Source organism: Zootoca vivipara, chromosome 3 (genome assembly GCF_963506605.1).
Source record: "Zootoca vivipara chromosome 3, rZooViv1.1, whole genome shotgun sequence".
Lineage (NCBI taxonomy): Eukaryota > Metazoa > Chordata > Lepidosauria > Squamata > Lacertidae > Zootoca > Zootoca vivipara.
The window spans coordinates 6,210,837-6,226,382 of NC_083278.1; the positions used below are offsets into that span (position 1 = coordinate 6,210,837).

At 40.1% G+C, this 15,546-nt stretch overlaps 1 protein-coding gene across 2 annotated transcripts in view; it reads left to right on the plus strand.

The window, feature by feature from the left end:
* Nucleotides 1-15,546, plus strand: part of PPP3R1 (protein phosphatase 3 regulatory subunit B, alpha) — a 42,824-nt gene that overhangs the window by 8,495 nt on the left and 18,783 nt on the right. Inside the window, exon 1 of one of the 2 annotated variants that reach the window (XM_035110289.2) lies at nucleotides 453-7,713. The exons of the other annotated variant lie outside the window; for it this stretch is intronic. Within the exon in view, the coding sequence (XP_034966180.1) occupies nucleotides 7,573-7,713 (141 nt within the window). The 5' untranslated portion in view covers nucleotides 453-7,572. Of the gene's footprint in view, nucleotides 1-452; nucleotides 7,714-15,546 lie in introns of those variants that run through there. 2 annotated transcript variants of the gene reach the window in all.

Here is a 15,546-nt window from a genome sequence, read left to right on the forward strand (position 1 = left end):
TGACATGAGTCAGCAGTGTGATGCAGCAGCTAAAAAAGCCAATGCAATTCTGGGCTGCATCAATAGGAGTATAGCATCTAGATCAAGGGAAGTAATAGTACCACTGTATTCTGCTCTGGTCAGACCTCACCTGGAGTACTGTGTCCAGTTCTGGGCACCACAGTTCAAGAAGGATACTGATAAGCTGGAACGTGTCCAGAAGAGGGCAACCAAAATGGTCAAAGGCCTGGAAACGATGCCTTATGAGGAACGGCTTAGGGAGCTGGGTATGTTTAGCCTGGAGAAGAGAAGGTTAAGGGGTGATATGATAACCATGTTCAAATATATAAAAGGATGTCATATAGAGGAGGGAGAAAGGTTGTTTTCTGCTGCTCCAGAGAAGCGGACACGGAGCAACGGATTCAAACTACAAGAAAGAAAATTCCACCTAAACATTAGGAAGAACTTCCTGACAGTAAGAGCTGTTCGGCAGTGGAATTTGCTGCCAAGGAGTGTGGTGGAGTCTCCTTCTTTGGAGGTCTTTAAGCAGAGGCTTGACAGCCACTTGTCAGGAATGCTTTGATGGTGTTTCCTGCTTGGCAGGGGGTTGGACTGGATGGCCCTTGTGGTCTCTTCCAACTCTATGATTCTATGATTCTATTCTATGATTCTATGGTTTTTTGCTAAAAAAATTTATCAAAAATGTAGGGTTGTCTCATACATGGATGGTGAATGCAGTTAGAATCAGCCAGCTTTGTAAATTGTGGTTTTTTTCCCCTATTCATTGTTAAGTCTTATTTGCAGTTTATCCTGGTTCAATCATCATCATAAATAGCAATAATAAATAGTAAGCAACAAATTTATTTATACCACACCTTTTCCTCTGATGAGACTCAAGGCAGCTTACTGGTAAAAGCAAAAACTGCTTAAAACATAGGAAAATCAATAATTAAAATACAATTAAACAAAATAATTAAAATACAATTAAACATCACAATTTGAGGTTAGTAAAAATGAAAGCAAACAATTCTGAGCTCCTCATGGCTGCAGCAGAGGAGGAAAAACGCTGTGCAGGAGCCGGAGTCCTACTGCAGTTTGTCCTCCTTTGCCCTGAAGCACCACATTAGTCTATGTGTGCAATTAAGCACAAAATATGTCTAAAGTAAAACCTTGCAAAAAATTTACTGGCATGTGCCAGTTTCTTGGCATATGCCAGTTGTCAGCTTATTTAGTGTCCCCTACATGTTATTACTCCATATTTTAATCAATATATTTCTAATCAAAAAGCTTCCAAGAAATATTAATTGAACAGCTGTAAGGGCAGTTCAAATTCCTTTAGATAAAGAAATAATTAAGAACAGGAGAACAAGTTATTATGATTTATTATTTATACCCCGCCCATCTGGCTGGGTTTTCCCCGCCACTCTGGGCGGCTTCCAACCAATACCAAAATACATTAAAATATCACAGATTAAAAACTTCCCTAAACAGGGCTGCCTTTAGGTGTTTTCTGAATGTCAGGTAGTTCTTTATCTCCTTGACCTCCGATGGCAGGGCGTTCCACAGGGCAGGCGCCACCACCGAGAAGGCCCTCTGCCTAGTTCCCTGCAACTTGGCTTCTCGCAACGAGGGAACCGCCAGAAGGCCCTCGGCGCTGGATCTCAGTGTCCGGGCTGAACAATGGGGGTGGAGACGCTCCTTCAGGTATACTGGACCGAGGCCATTTAGGGCTTTAAAGGTCAGCACCAACACTTTGAATTGTGCTTGGAAACATACTGGGAGCCAGTGCAGGTCCCGGCAGCCACTCCCAGTCACCAGTCTAGCTGCCGCATTCTGGATTAATTGCAGTTTCCAGGTCACCTTCAAAGGTAGCCCCACGTAGAGCGCATTGCAGTAGTCCAAGCGGGAGATAACTAGAGCATGCACCACTCTGGTGAGACAGTCTGCGGGCAGGTAGGGTCTCAGCCTGCGTACCAGATGGAGCTGGTAGACCGCTGCCCTGGACACAGAATTAACCTGTGCCTCCATGGACAGCTGTGAGTCCAAAATGAAAGCTGTATCTTTCATAATGTTTCCTATGGCCCATCATTTTGAATTTCAGTTTATCAGTAAACATTAAAAACTTCAAAGATGCATATTTTTTAGGATGAGAGCAAAGTGGGATTAGTGTTTCTAAGCTGAGTTGTTGTTTGGATCAGATGTACATGCATAAATAACTTTAATAGGGGTTTATGTTCACTTTTCTGTTATGTCCATTGTTGGCAGATTTGCAAATAAGTAATCAGTACTGACCCGCTTTTGAAATCCCTCCATTTCAAGTATGCCGCGAGGCTTTGTGGATTGAATTAAATCAAGGCAATTTAAATAAACGGGGGAAATGCCAATTTTAATCATGTTTCCTGTTTATTACTTCATATATTTCCTAAGCAGTGGTGCAAATTGAATATTAAGCAAAACTAATTAGGGTATTGCTTATATTGTTTCTTTCACAATAGTCTTGCGTGTCACACTATATATTTTGCAGGCTTTCCTTTTTTTTACAATAGAAGGAATGGGTAGAAACAAGTGTGTGAATAGATTTCTGTTTGCACAACAGGAATTCCCTTCTGCACTGCCCCAAAATCTGTTTCGAGTAGATGTTTAGGGTTTACAGAGGACTGTAGGATGGGGGGGGGGATGACTGCAAAGTTCCACTGAGCAAACAGAAGTCTGTTAAGCTCACTTGTAGACAGTGTTGTATGCAACCCAGTGTCCTTAATATATTTATTTTATAAAACTTAACATGAGTAGCCTTGACAGTTTGAAAGATGGGAAGTATGGGAATATACCGAACCTGAACCCTGGATGATGTTATCATCTTTTCAATATTTTTCATTTCTGTTTCACTTTGCCTTAGCCTAGCCTCATAAAAAGAAGGTGGCAAACAAGAGATAAAATGCTCATGACTGATAGTTCTTTGGCAAAGAGGTTGATTTCATCAGGTGGAAATGAAATTCTTACATTTTGTAAGTACAGTAAGAGTATAAATATTCATATCTGAGAAATCGCCAGACTGATTCAGCTTTTACATAGAAAAATCTTTCTGTGTAAGATGTATTTGGTGGAGGCATTAATCCCAAGGGCTAACATGCTTTTATATAGATGATTTGATAATTAAACAAATTATTATTTAAGAGAAACTTTGTATTTTTTTATAAACTGATTTTTTATATAGAGAAAGTATTGCTTCTTGTTCAATTTGTTTTGACACAGCAAGGGGATTTCTGGACAGGCAAAAGAAACCTAAAATCCCTTTGGACTCTTGGAACTAGTTTCATGCTTCTTTGGATCCGGATCTGTGTTCTATGCTCTGTGTATAACTTTTTACTAATAGTCAGCAGTACTAATTAACTGTATATATGAACAAGCTGTTATTATTCCTTAATTCTGACAGCATGTAGAGTCATAAATCTTATCCAAAGTCATTTTTGACAGTTTTTATAATACTAGAGGTTTACTACTAGTGACACTTAGGTTTGGGGAAAATAAATGCTCAATAAAGTTCCCTAGTTAGTCAGTGGGCATCAATTTTACCTGCTATGGCTTCATGGAATACTGTTTCATGAACAAAGGCATAATGGGTATGTAGCAAATTATCACTAGTAATCTCACTGGTTTTTCCAAGGTCTGGATCAGATTTTGCTTCCTTCCTTCTCCCTTCAATATGATTTAGGTTTTCTTAATTGGCTGCTGACGTGTATACTGTACTGCTACATAGGTCCATTTCTGCGCTGTACCTTTTCCTTTGGCATGCTGTTATCTGGATAGTGCACCTGAGTTGGATAGCTCTTGTGGAACAGAGATGACATTTGGATGATTCCAATTTATAAGCAAATATTTGTGCTCATTGCTTCCAATTTAATATTAGAGGCACAACATTAGTAGCAAACCTACTACTATATAGCAGTGTTAGTGGTCCCCTGATTTACCTACGTGTGCATATATATACAGAAACATTTTTTTTAAAAAAATAGCCATTCCCCCCACATGTCATCAAAAGCAATTTTAATAATGAACATGTACTACTACTGTTGCTACATAACTTTAGTCTTTTGACTGGAAATGCTCAGAATGTATAGTCTTCTTTATAGAAAATTATAAATTCTGCTTATGGCTGTGGTTTTGGAAGGGCACTTCTCATCAAGTATTAAGTTAACAGTATAAGAGCTGTTCCTGTCCTTTTTTATAATGTGACTGTTTTGCCTTAAAAGGTTTCATATATTGGTAATCAACTTTTCATAATGCCTTTGCCCTGGAGATTGTTGTGTGTTTGTCTTAATTCCAGTTAAGATAAACCAAAGTTGGCCTGGGATTTTGGTTTCCATTTTCTATGCTATCAACTTTAAAATTTAAGTGAAGTGCTTCTTTGTTATTTGACAATAAGGAATCAAACTTTGTGCTGATCTGTTGCAAATCATCTGGTGACCTTCAGATAGATTCCAACCCCACTTCTGCCCACTCCTCCTTTAGAAAATGAATTGAGCTATGGCAACATCACAGTCCAAGCTGGCTTTTAAATATGCTACTGTTTAAATGTCTGTAGAGAGGGTTAAGGCATTTCTCTCTCTCTTTACCACTAAGCAAATAAAATATTCCAGGTGTGTCTGCTCTATAAAAGTGGAGTTATTATATATTCTTTTTAGAGTTCATGTATAGGACCCAAAATTATGCTGCAGGCAGTGAAGGGTTTTTGTTGTTTCTTTAGTTTAGTACAAGTATTTTCTTTAATTGCTTGATTTCCAACATACTAGTATGCATCTGTGTTTTGTACTTTTTGATGTAACATCTGAAAAGGTAAGATATGCTTCTCTCTGCTATAATATGTGTGGACCTGACATGTTTTGGATCAAATCCTTATCATTCTCATGAAAAGCAAAGGATATTTTAGTGAATAAATCTCATTTCAAGTGACTGGAGTATATTCCTAAGAGTCAGGCTAAATTTGTATCTTTAAAGAGAAATTAACATAGGTATTTTTATACAAACTTGTGTAATGGAGCTGTGTTGATGCCTCCCAATGCCCCTGCAACTGACCTCTGGTTCCTTTTAGACCAAAGAAGAGAATCTCTGGCCCTGCTGGTGTTGTTGGACTACATGGTCTATCATTCCTCTCCAATAGCCCTTCTGGCTGCAGCTATTGAGAGTTGAGGTTCTGATAATATCTGGAAGACCACAGATTCTTAACTCCTAATTTAGACCCCCCCAACCCACTTGGTAAAAGCGAGATCTGACCATAGACAACAATGGAGAAATCCAGGAATTTAGTGTAGTTATGAGGGGACAGCGGAGTCTTCCCACCCCACATTACCATACAGAAAGTAGCAGCAAACACAGAGTTCTGTCTCTGGCTTTCACTGTGAACCTGACAGTCCCCCCCACTAGACAATTAGATAAATTGTTTTCTTAACTCCAGTCCCCCAGCCTTGGAAACTTACAGATGATTGCTGCACTGTTTTGGAGAAACTCAAACAAGTCTGTCGTAGTTTTCCATACTGATAGGCATTCAGTCACCCAACTCTGCTACTAGAGCAGTGGTAGGGAACCTCTGGCCTGCAGGTTTCATTTGGTCTGGCAGGGGTCGTAATTTGGTCTGTGAGGCTGTTTTCCCCAAATCTCACCATTTCCCCCACACCTTACATGATACACTTCCAATTGGTCCTTGGCAAGTTAGAATTGCAATGCACTTCCAATTGGTCCTTGGCAAGTTGGAATTCTTGTAAGTGCCAGCTAGCTGCCAATCCATCAATCTATTCCCTTCCACTAATGCCCCTACCATACTTATTGTCTATGCTCATGCAGCAACAAATCCAAAGCACAATACTGTTATAAATTCCCATTGCACCTTAGCCACTACCGGTATGTATCAATAATAATGATGTTCCTAATACAGTATTCTTACCTATGTATGAAAGCCGCCAATCAATACATGGCCTATTGATTATTTGCTCATAGCGTTGTTGGAGCTACTTAGATCTGGACAAATCTGTGGGAAGGGTTTGGCTAAACACCTATAATTGTAATTTGAGATGCTTCACGGCTGTTTTGAACTAGCATGCACACAGATATGTTGTAGCATCCTCAGTGGGCACAGAATACTGGCTATTGTGGTCAAGGGGGAGAGGAATGGAGTGAAGCAACTTAAACCCTAAACCGAAGCATTCTACATTGCAACATTTTGTTACAGGACCCTACTTGTTTTTGTCTACTGTATTTAGACTACTAATGGACACAATTGGTTTTGGAAGGTATCACCTTGTATGGTTACATTTTAAAGTGTCGTGCAACGTAGTATTTTTTCCTCCATTTCTGCAACCTTCCACAATTCAGGCAATCATTTTGTATTAAATACATTTTAACTTTGGAATTTATTTATTTCTGAAGGAAACAGATTGGGTCTCCAGGTGCCCTTCCATGCACATAAGTATTCCTTCAGTGAAAGGAAGAGCTTTTGATCCAATGGAAGCTTCCACTTAGATTAAAATTGGCTCCTCCATTCTATATCATACTACTCTTTTAATCTGTGACACTATCTCACATGCTGTTCCTATGAGTCCCCCAAACCTTGAGAGCAGATTTTTTGAGGATTCAAGTTGCTACATGAGGGAGGGGAAATATGTGAAAATTGCTTTTCTTCTGGGTATGTGTTGGAAGCACCCTTTCTGTTGCTGTGGATGGAAATTATTTCCTAACTTTGAAGAGCTTCCCAAGTTTCACTTGACTATGTTGTGTATATTGAGTTTTTCTGCCACTCTGGTGCTTTTCTTCTGGTCACATGCACTCTTTTAAGGCAGTTGTTGTCCACAGTAGGCATGCATATAGCTGCTTGTAGCAAGCTCTGAAATAGGCATGTATATTGCAAAATGCAACACTCTTAAGAAAACTGAGCTACATATTTGCCAGCAATTGTAGCAAATTTTGGAACTGAGTGGGATTAAGGCAGGCTCAATTTGTAAAAGAGGATCTTTCTGTTTGCATTAATATTGATGGTCATTTCTCCAATGCAAAGGATGAAATTTAAATAGATGCTGATTTAGAAAACAATGATGTCACTCTATCCCTGTTCTAAGGTGCATAACTTTATATTATTTCTAAAAATGTACAGGCTGGTCATTACTGCTCTATGGTGAAGAAAAGCTACTCTGTCATGCTTAGAGACACATATCTTTTATGGCTAGGTTTTGGCTCTAAATACATGATTTGGAACTAAGCCCTCCAACCTTCCAGTTATTATGTGAATGACTATGAGTGATTATTTCAAAATAATCACAGGAACTAGCACAGGGCAACTACTTCCATTATAAGCAAGTGGTATTTCTGAAGGTCTAGTAAATTGTGACATATTTGCTAGCCTACATGGAAAGGTAACTGGTTGTATGTTGATCCATTTGTAATTCTAAATGGCATTGAAAGATCTGATGAAGTATCCCTTAAGAAAGCTCATGCCACAGTAAATTATTAGTTAGTCAATATAATGGAAGGCTGGGTTTTTAAATCAAAGTAGTGGCGAATGGAAAACTGATCTGTATAAAAGGTTGGGGGAAAGACACTTTCTAAATGAACACATGGCTCATATTTTATATAGAGGAAAAGAAGTGTAAAATCTCTATTATGTTACATCTGCAGCAGCAACGCCAGGCAGGTCCGGCACCAGTACCAGGCAGGTCCGGCACCAGCAAGCAGCCGCACCGTTCTTCTGTGAGTTTAATAGAATCAGAAGTAGCATATTCCTTTTAAGTTTAATAGAATCAGAAGTAGCATATTCCTTTTAATTTACTACTATCATGTTTGTCCTTTCAACAGTCCTATGAGGAGGTAGACTACTATTATTTCCATTTTTCAAACAGAACTGCGGCTAAGGGTCACATTTATAGGGAGTCTGTAGCTGAGATGGGACTTTATCTTCTAGATTAAAGTCGAGGTCTCTGTTCATTGACTCTCAAATTAGACCAACCTGAATAAAACTGCAATAAGGAATTAATACCAAACTGAAGTGTACTTGAAGAGGAAAATAGATGTTGAGTGTAGATTTTTTTCATATGGAACTGAATTTTAAAGCCTCAGATATGACATAATTCCATTAACTTTTTCATATTTTTGAATTAGGAATAGGTCTATTTTTGGTCTTGCATTTATGTCTTAACTGTTTAAAACTGATCATTAAGAAAGATAAAAAATCAGGAAACTTTAGCTGCTAAGAGTACAGGGTAATGTTTAGATGGGAGCAAAGTTCAAAAATCTAGAAAAGCACAACTCCAAAAGTGTATTATATTTGATGCATGAGCACTGAAATTCCAAGCCTTAGCCACATTTTAATAGATTCAAAACTGAAGAACCTAACAAGACATCACATGCATTAGAGTTTTCAATGGGAGTTAAAAAATACTACATTATCCTTTTGCATCAAAACAAATGCATTTTGTACCTTAAAGCCTTTTTTATTTTTGTAGATCAATATTCTAGCAAATTTTATGTAAATGTTTGGAGTTTAAATGTACTTTGTCTTGCCTTTCAGTGGCAGAAGACACTTGATGTTACGGATATCATTTGTTACTTACTACCCTTTATTATCTGTTGTATTACTTGTTAAATTTTTAACCTACCCTTCCTCGCAAAGGAGCCTAGGGCAGCAGTTTTACTTGTTTTCACAGTTTGGGCTAGCTTTATAAGCACTATTGTTTTTGTTTTTAAGTCTGTAAGTAATACTAAATTCATTAAATACATGTCTATAGTTATATGTTATTTGCCTTCTGAGGGCTTACAGAAGAGCAGCAGAACATTGCAGTTTCTGTACTAGGCACAAGGGAAGAATGAAGTGCTACATTCCTTCTCCACCAGCCTGTTCATTTGCCATGCACTTGCCTGTGGTTGTCAGGATAGTGCCTAAATACAAGGCTGTTTCAAAATAAAAATAAAAATTAGCCACTTAGGAATACTGATAAATTATGTTAATTTACCTATCTGGTTTGTTTGTTTTTATCATGGAGTGTGGACCTCCAGCTTGAGATCATTTTTCTTTAATCTTGTGTACCTTGCTCATTTTGTTACTTACTCTTCTTTAAGAGACATCAGAACAGCTTATATCCAATGGTGTTCCATCCAGGCACTTCATCTCACACTAGCTAACTTTCTAGTGAATCGTGTGTGCCTGTTCAGTTTTGTTCAACAAAAACAAAGATGAATAGGAGAGTGGTAGGTTTTGTCCTGTTTACAGAGGTTTCTAGGTGGACTTCAGGGATGATTCTAGCAGTGTTCGAAATTAACAAGGCGCCAGGTGCATTTTGCACCCAAATATTGGCCACTTGCAACCAAGTGAAGATGCCTGGGTGATAGCATGGCACTTGACATCTCCGCCATCTGGAGATGCATGCCTGGGGATCATTGGATCTTGACACACACTGATACCCCATCCTGTAGAATTCTATCAGTTATATTTTACACCAGGGGTCCCAAACGTACCTGGCTTCGGGCCGGTGCCTGCAGCGCTGATCGCGTGGCGGGCCGGAGGGTGAGGGAAGCGCATGCGCACACGCTATTTCTGGCACACTTCTGGGTTGGAAACGGAAATAGCTTGTGCGCATGGGCCTCCTCCAACCCGGAAATGACGCTTGCGCATGCGTGCAAGCTATTTCCAGCGCTTTTCTGACCCGGAAGTGGGCAGCCGTGCTATACCACGCTGGTAAGAACAGGTGGCGGGGGGTGTTGTGAGCCGCATAAATGAGCCATGCATGCAGCCCCCAGGCTGTAGTTTGGGGACATGCACAATCAGAATGAATTTCGGGAACCAAAATGCTTTTTCTGGGCAGCCTGAGTAGGAGCCGTGAAAAAATTTATAGTTGATTGTTGTAGCTTGCCTTCACTCATCCCACCCCACTGCCCTGCTCACAGTTGTGAAGAATATTCCTACATTATGAATGGTCACCATTAAGAAAAAGAGGTAGGAATAGGTTTGTGTGTGTGTGTGTGGACTGTCCCTGGATCAAGAGACTTTTCTTCTTTAAAGTTCTCAAAGTTCTTAATCTAGCTGAAGGTTGTCAGATGTTTAACTGATAATCACAATCAGGCCCATCAGTTGAAAAAATAAGACTTTAGAGCCATATTACCCCAAATGGCAAGTATACATTCTGTTTTGGCGACGTCAACCTTAGTTTAAGAAGCCATTTGGCACTTGCGTATATATGAGTTTCCAACACTGGTTTCTAGGCTTTGTTGGAACCACCATATCCCATAGCTCTACCACACATTTATTTAATCACATTACACCCTACCATTCCTCCAAGGAGCTTACATTACATGTGGTTATCCTATATTACCCTCAAAATCTGTTTGAGGTAGGTTATCTGAAAGAGAATATGTATGTTGTTTGCATACAACACTCAGTGCAATCCTAACCATGTCTACTCAGAGTAAGTCCTACTGAATTCAATGGGGCTTACTCTCAAGTAAGTGGAGTTAGGATTGCAGTTTAAGTAAAGGTTTATTAAGCTATGTTTAATCATTTGATTTTTTTTCTAGTGGCTTAACTAGGTTTGTTTACTGTCAAAAAACTTATTTAAACTCACTGTTTGTTGATTTAAAAACCTTAGTTTGTTTTAACTACTGCTTGGCATTATGTGCAAAGCACTGTTCCTTTCTTAACTGTAGATTGTTTGGCCACCCATCCTGGATGCTCATTAAGTCACAAGGCACAAGGCTAGAGCATCTGGAAGACAACCACAAAAAAAATGCATGAAGCAAGCTGCAGTTTCTTTGGTCATCTATGAGTTAACTTGTGGTTAACCATGGCTTAGTGTTGCATGAACAAGTCCACCTATTGTTTCTGAGTTAGAACCATGAGAGTTTTGATGCAAGTACATCTTACTCCTTTGCTAATCAGAGCGCTCTTGAAAATGTATGGGTAGATTGAAGAAAGCATTCTGATTTTGTTTTATGGGGTAAAAACCACTTCACAGCCTGGAATGTATTATTAAAAGCATGTATATGGTGATGGATGTATACCTGCATATTCACACAGGTTTGGAAGAATATACTTTTTGGGGGACAGTGCACTCACATTTCCCCAGAAAATACGGAGAGTGCTAGGATAGACAGTTATCACTAGTATTGTGTTGTTGGTTTTTCAGTGCTAGTAGAACTACAGACTCACTCTAGTAGAAAGAACTGGTACAAAGTTTTGGGAGGAGAGAAGTTAGCACTTGCACAGGACCACAGGAGAGGGTCCTGGTGTGTTTGCGATCATGGTGGCTAAACCCTAGAGGTGTGTGATGCTAGTGGGCTTGGGGGTGGAGATCCACAATCTGTCAGAAGAAATCACTGTCTCCAACTCCTCAGATATGCCTGCCCAAGCATTGCTAGCCAAACAGCTGCCTCTCGTACCTCCCCTGGTTGCACAAGAGCCATATCCTGAGGAGGTAGTTGGGAGTCTCTCAGGTGCTGAGCCGGCCCTTACCCCTTATCCATTGCTTAGAACACAGAATCTCTGGCATGTTCAAAACTCACCCAGCCAACCCAGTAGAAGGACTGATTGTCCAGTCTAGGAACTCAGCTGTTTGCTGTGCTTGCACCACTCTTCAAAGGGTTCAACATATTAGCTCATGCTTAGCTATGCCTTTTGACTCTCTTATACCCACTGACTCCTGTAACCTGTGACTTGCCTTATGTACCAGTCTGATCTGAAAAGAAAAACCTTCAGCAAAACTGGAGTTGTGAGTTCCAGTTCTTTTTCAGTCAGGGAGAGCTAGGGCACTCTGTTATCCTGATGTTGTGGTTTTAGGCATACTGCGCTTATACATAGTTGGTCAGAGAAGTGAAGCATTGCCCATGTGGGTCTGGGCAGAGTTAACCATGTGAGAAAAGCTTGTTGAATATTATGGTTTTAGCCCATGTTACTGAACTTGGCTCAACTCAGAAAGGGTACATTCTTAATGCAAATATATGAATTGGTTCCTCTGACCTTTTTCACCCAGTGATGAGAGAAAGCACAGGTAAGCATCTCCATTTTAAATATAGGAGCATGCTGAATGCATGCTTTCTGGCTTCCTTTTCTGACTTAATCACTTTATTGTCCAAAGGCTGCAGTAAGTGGCAGCTTTGTGGAAGCCTTCATTTTCTGTTACCAGAGCCTGCTATTAGAATATTTATCAATCTTGCTTAGTGCAAAAGATGGTGTCTGTAAGCTCATGTTTTGGGGGAAGAGCATTGTTGTAGGTGAAATCAGCTTAACTAGGTATTCAGCTAGTCACATGGTGAATTTGGAGGATTTGTTAGGATAAAATAAGTTAGTAATCATCTTATACACAAGAAATTATAATACAGTGAAAAATGTTATTTTATGTTTTTGTACCTTTTCTATTGCTATTTTTATTGTTAATGTTCAACTTGGTTTGTGTATAAAACAAACAAAATGTAAAAAAACAACAACCCACAACTATACACCTGTGATTCAATATGGGGTAAACTAAACCTGATTCTGGAAATGAGTCAGGTAAGTTACCTTTTACTTTTACCTAATAGTGAAATTAATGTGTCATTAGCGTGTTACTTTACAGAGTAGCATATGCAAAAAAAAGACAGATTCCTGCTCTTAGGCTCTTGCAATAGTAAATTAGAAGGGAGAGAAGCACAATCCTATGTTTTATCTCTTCCATCCTCCTTGAGCCAAAATTCCTGGCAGTAGCCACTGAATTAAGTGTAGTTTGTATAAAAGCAGGAGTTGCATTAGGTGGCCCAAAATACATGGCAGAAATAGGGGTTCAGTGTTTCCTTTAAAATAGCTGCTAGTTGGTTTGAGCTAATCCTAGACAAAAATGAGTCACATACACTGTATATCATAAGAGGATTGTAAAGAAGTGTTTTGAAAAGTAACTGCAATACAGCTACTCTTGTGTTTATTATACACTACTGTTAAGATTCTCAAACTACCCTGGGTGGGATCCAGACTCAACTTCAGTAACTGATTGGAGGGATGATTTTGGTGATTACTTCCTGTGCCCCCTCTAACCCCTCCCAAAAAAACCCTGCTCTGGAGGGGAGGGTGGGATTACTGAAAATAGTGTCTCCTCCTCCTCCTCCTCCTCCATCATGCTTGTTTTCTAGGGCTCCCACAAAACCCCTGTTGATCTTGGCATTGCCAGTTATTTTAGGAAAGTGGTTAAGAATAAAATGGAAGAAGTAGAAAAGCTGTTCTAGTTCAATAAAATATGCTATGATCACAACTAGACTAAAAATCATTGGTGCTGAAGCGTAACTGGCTGAATGCTGTAACAGCTTTAACCTGACCTGATCCTGGCTGTAATCCTAAATCCTGCAATCCCCTTTGCCTTGGTTCATTATCTCTGATGTCTACATTTTTAAATGCTCTGTTCAAGAGGTATTAATCTTCATTTGAATTCCTTTAGTACTGAAGGTCACTTATAGAAGGTCACTTATTTTAACTTATTGGTGAAAATCATAACCATTAAATTTGGACTGGCATGAGATTGTTTAATCTAAACTCTCTACCAGGAGGCTCTCTTTATATACAGCTTTTCCATTTTTTAAACCTCAGATCTTGCCTAAACATGGTATCTTAATTTAAATTATTCTCAAAATCAGAGGTTTTCAACCTTTGGAGTCCACTGCTCCTTTGACCAACTACATTCTTTCTGCGGCATGGCCCAGTTATGTCACCCCTTGCTTGCAGAGCTGGCAGGCTCTCACCCTTTTTCAAACACCCTCCCTTGTGGAGTGTTACCTCAGTCTCCCCTCCTCCCCCTTTTCCCTGGAAGTCCTCTGGGCAGCTACTGCTGCCGTCCACTGCTCTAAATAATTAACAGACACAACTTCCATCTCTTTTTCTGTTTAGTTTGCTGTGGCATCTGAGTTTCAAAACTATAGATTAGCCTTTGCTTTGCTTTCCAAACCATCAGCAGAAACCATAGTTCTGAAATAAGTTTCCACTTTGGTACAGAGGACAAGCGATGCTCATGGTTTCATGTTTTGCCGCCACAACAAACTAGGGGGAGCCTTAAACAGGCAGTCATGGGGAAAGGGAGTGTGTGAGCTCACGACTTGTTTCCCAGTCCTTCAAACCATTGTACTGTTGTATCGAGAGTTTATAAATCAGGATTTTAAAGGGAATGCCTGGCTTCTGGAGTGGGGAGGAATAATTTAGGATGAGCTTTTGACAAAAAGAAGCTCTTGTAAGACTGAGAACAGACATTGAAATTAACATTAGGAGTAGATCATAACTGTCTGGTCAAATGTGCATTTTAGGAATTGTAGCAAGTTCAGAAAAGGGATGTCATTAATTTCTCCCCTTGGGAAAAATTACTTGCAGACTATCTGGCCAGCTCAGAACTACCCTCAGCTACCTTGCCATCTCTTCCTCCCTCCCTCTAGAGAGAACTTTCCCCCAAACAAACCCCCATCTCCAAAAAGCTTTGCTTTGTTGAGATGGAAATCTCCCTCTAAATTGCTGGCTGAAAATTTCTGTTCTGCCAGGCCTATGCAGACAATGAAGAGGTATCTAGGTATCTCCCACAATGGGTTACTGATCTTTGTTTTTAACTTTGCTTTTTTAACTTTTTAACTTTTTAGCATTTTATGCTTTTATTGTAGTTTTGTTTTATTTTTACTGTTGTGAACTGATTTGATACATTTTGGTATATATTTTAATAAAGTAGTATTTATGACATTATATGCTACTAGATTTAGGAAAAAAGCAATAGAGACAAATGGCAAAGTTCAGATGGGGCGGGCTGAGGAAATTGGCAAAAGTTGCTTAACCCTCTTCACCGGTGAGATTCCTTCATTAGCTCAAAAAACCTTCTGTGGATGGAAGGAATGTCTCCAAGAAAGGCATTATATAATATCCATTTTGTGAAGTCTATAACTGTGAATTCTGTTGAATGTCCAAAAGCAGTAAAGACTGTTGCTTTACATTTTCAGAAATTGGAATTTCTAGATTGCATGTCTGGACTGAGGGTAGTGTTGTTTCTTCCTTTTAACCCATAAATGAGTTCTTATTATCGGCAGACAAGTATGGTGTTTACATGATATACAAACTAAAATTTATTTTGAAGGTGATAGGCATATACCGTGTTTCCCCTTTTTAAAGGCGTAGCCATAAAGTAAGCCATGGCAGGATTTTTAAACATTTGCTAAACATAAGACATACCCCAAAAATAAGACATACCTCCATGCCATGTGGAGAGAGACCGCCGAGCGCCCCAACCAGCCAGCGGGACTCAGAACGCTGGCTGCAGCAGCAGGAGGAGGAAGCCTGCCGGCTCGGTGCCTGGAGCCAGCTGCTGCAGCGACGAGCGCGCAGAGCACCCGAGCCAGCGGTCTTGCCTCCGCCTGGCCCGACCGAGGAGACCTGCCTCCCTGCCTCCCAGAACCAGTGGCTGCAGCATGGAGCGCGTCGAGCACTCCGCAGGACCCAACGCTTGTAGTGCTCTGTTGGGCCGGGCGGAGCGCCTGAGCCAGCGGCCTCCGCCTGGCCCGGCCGAGGAGACCTGCCTCCCCACCGTCCAGATCCGGCGGCTGCAG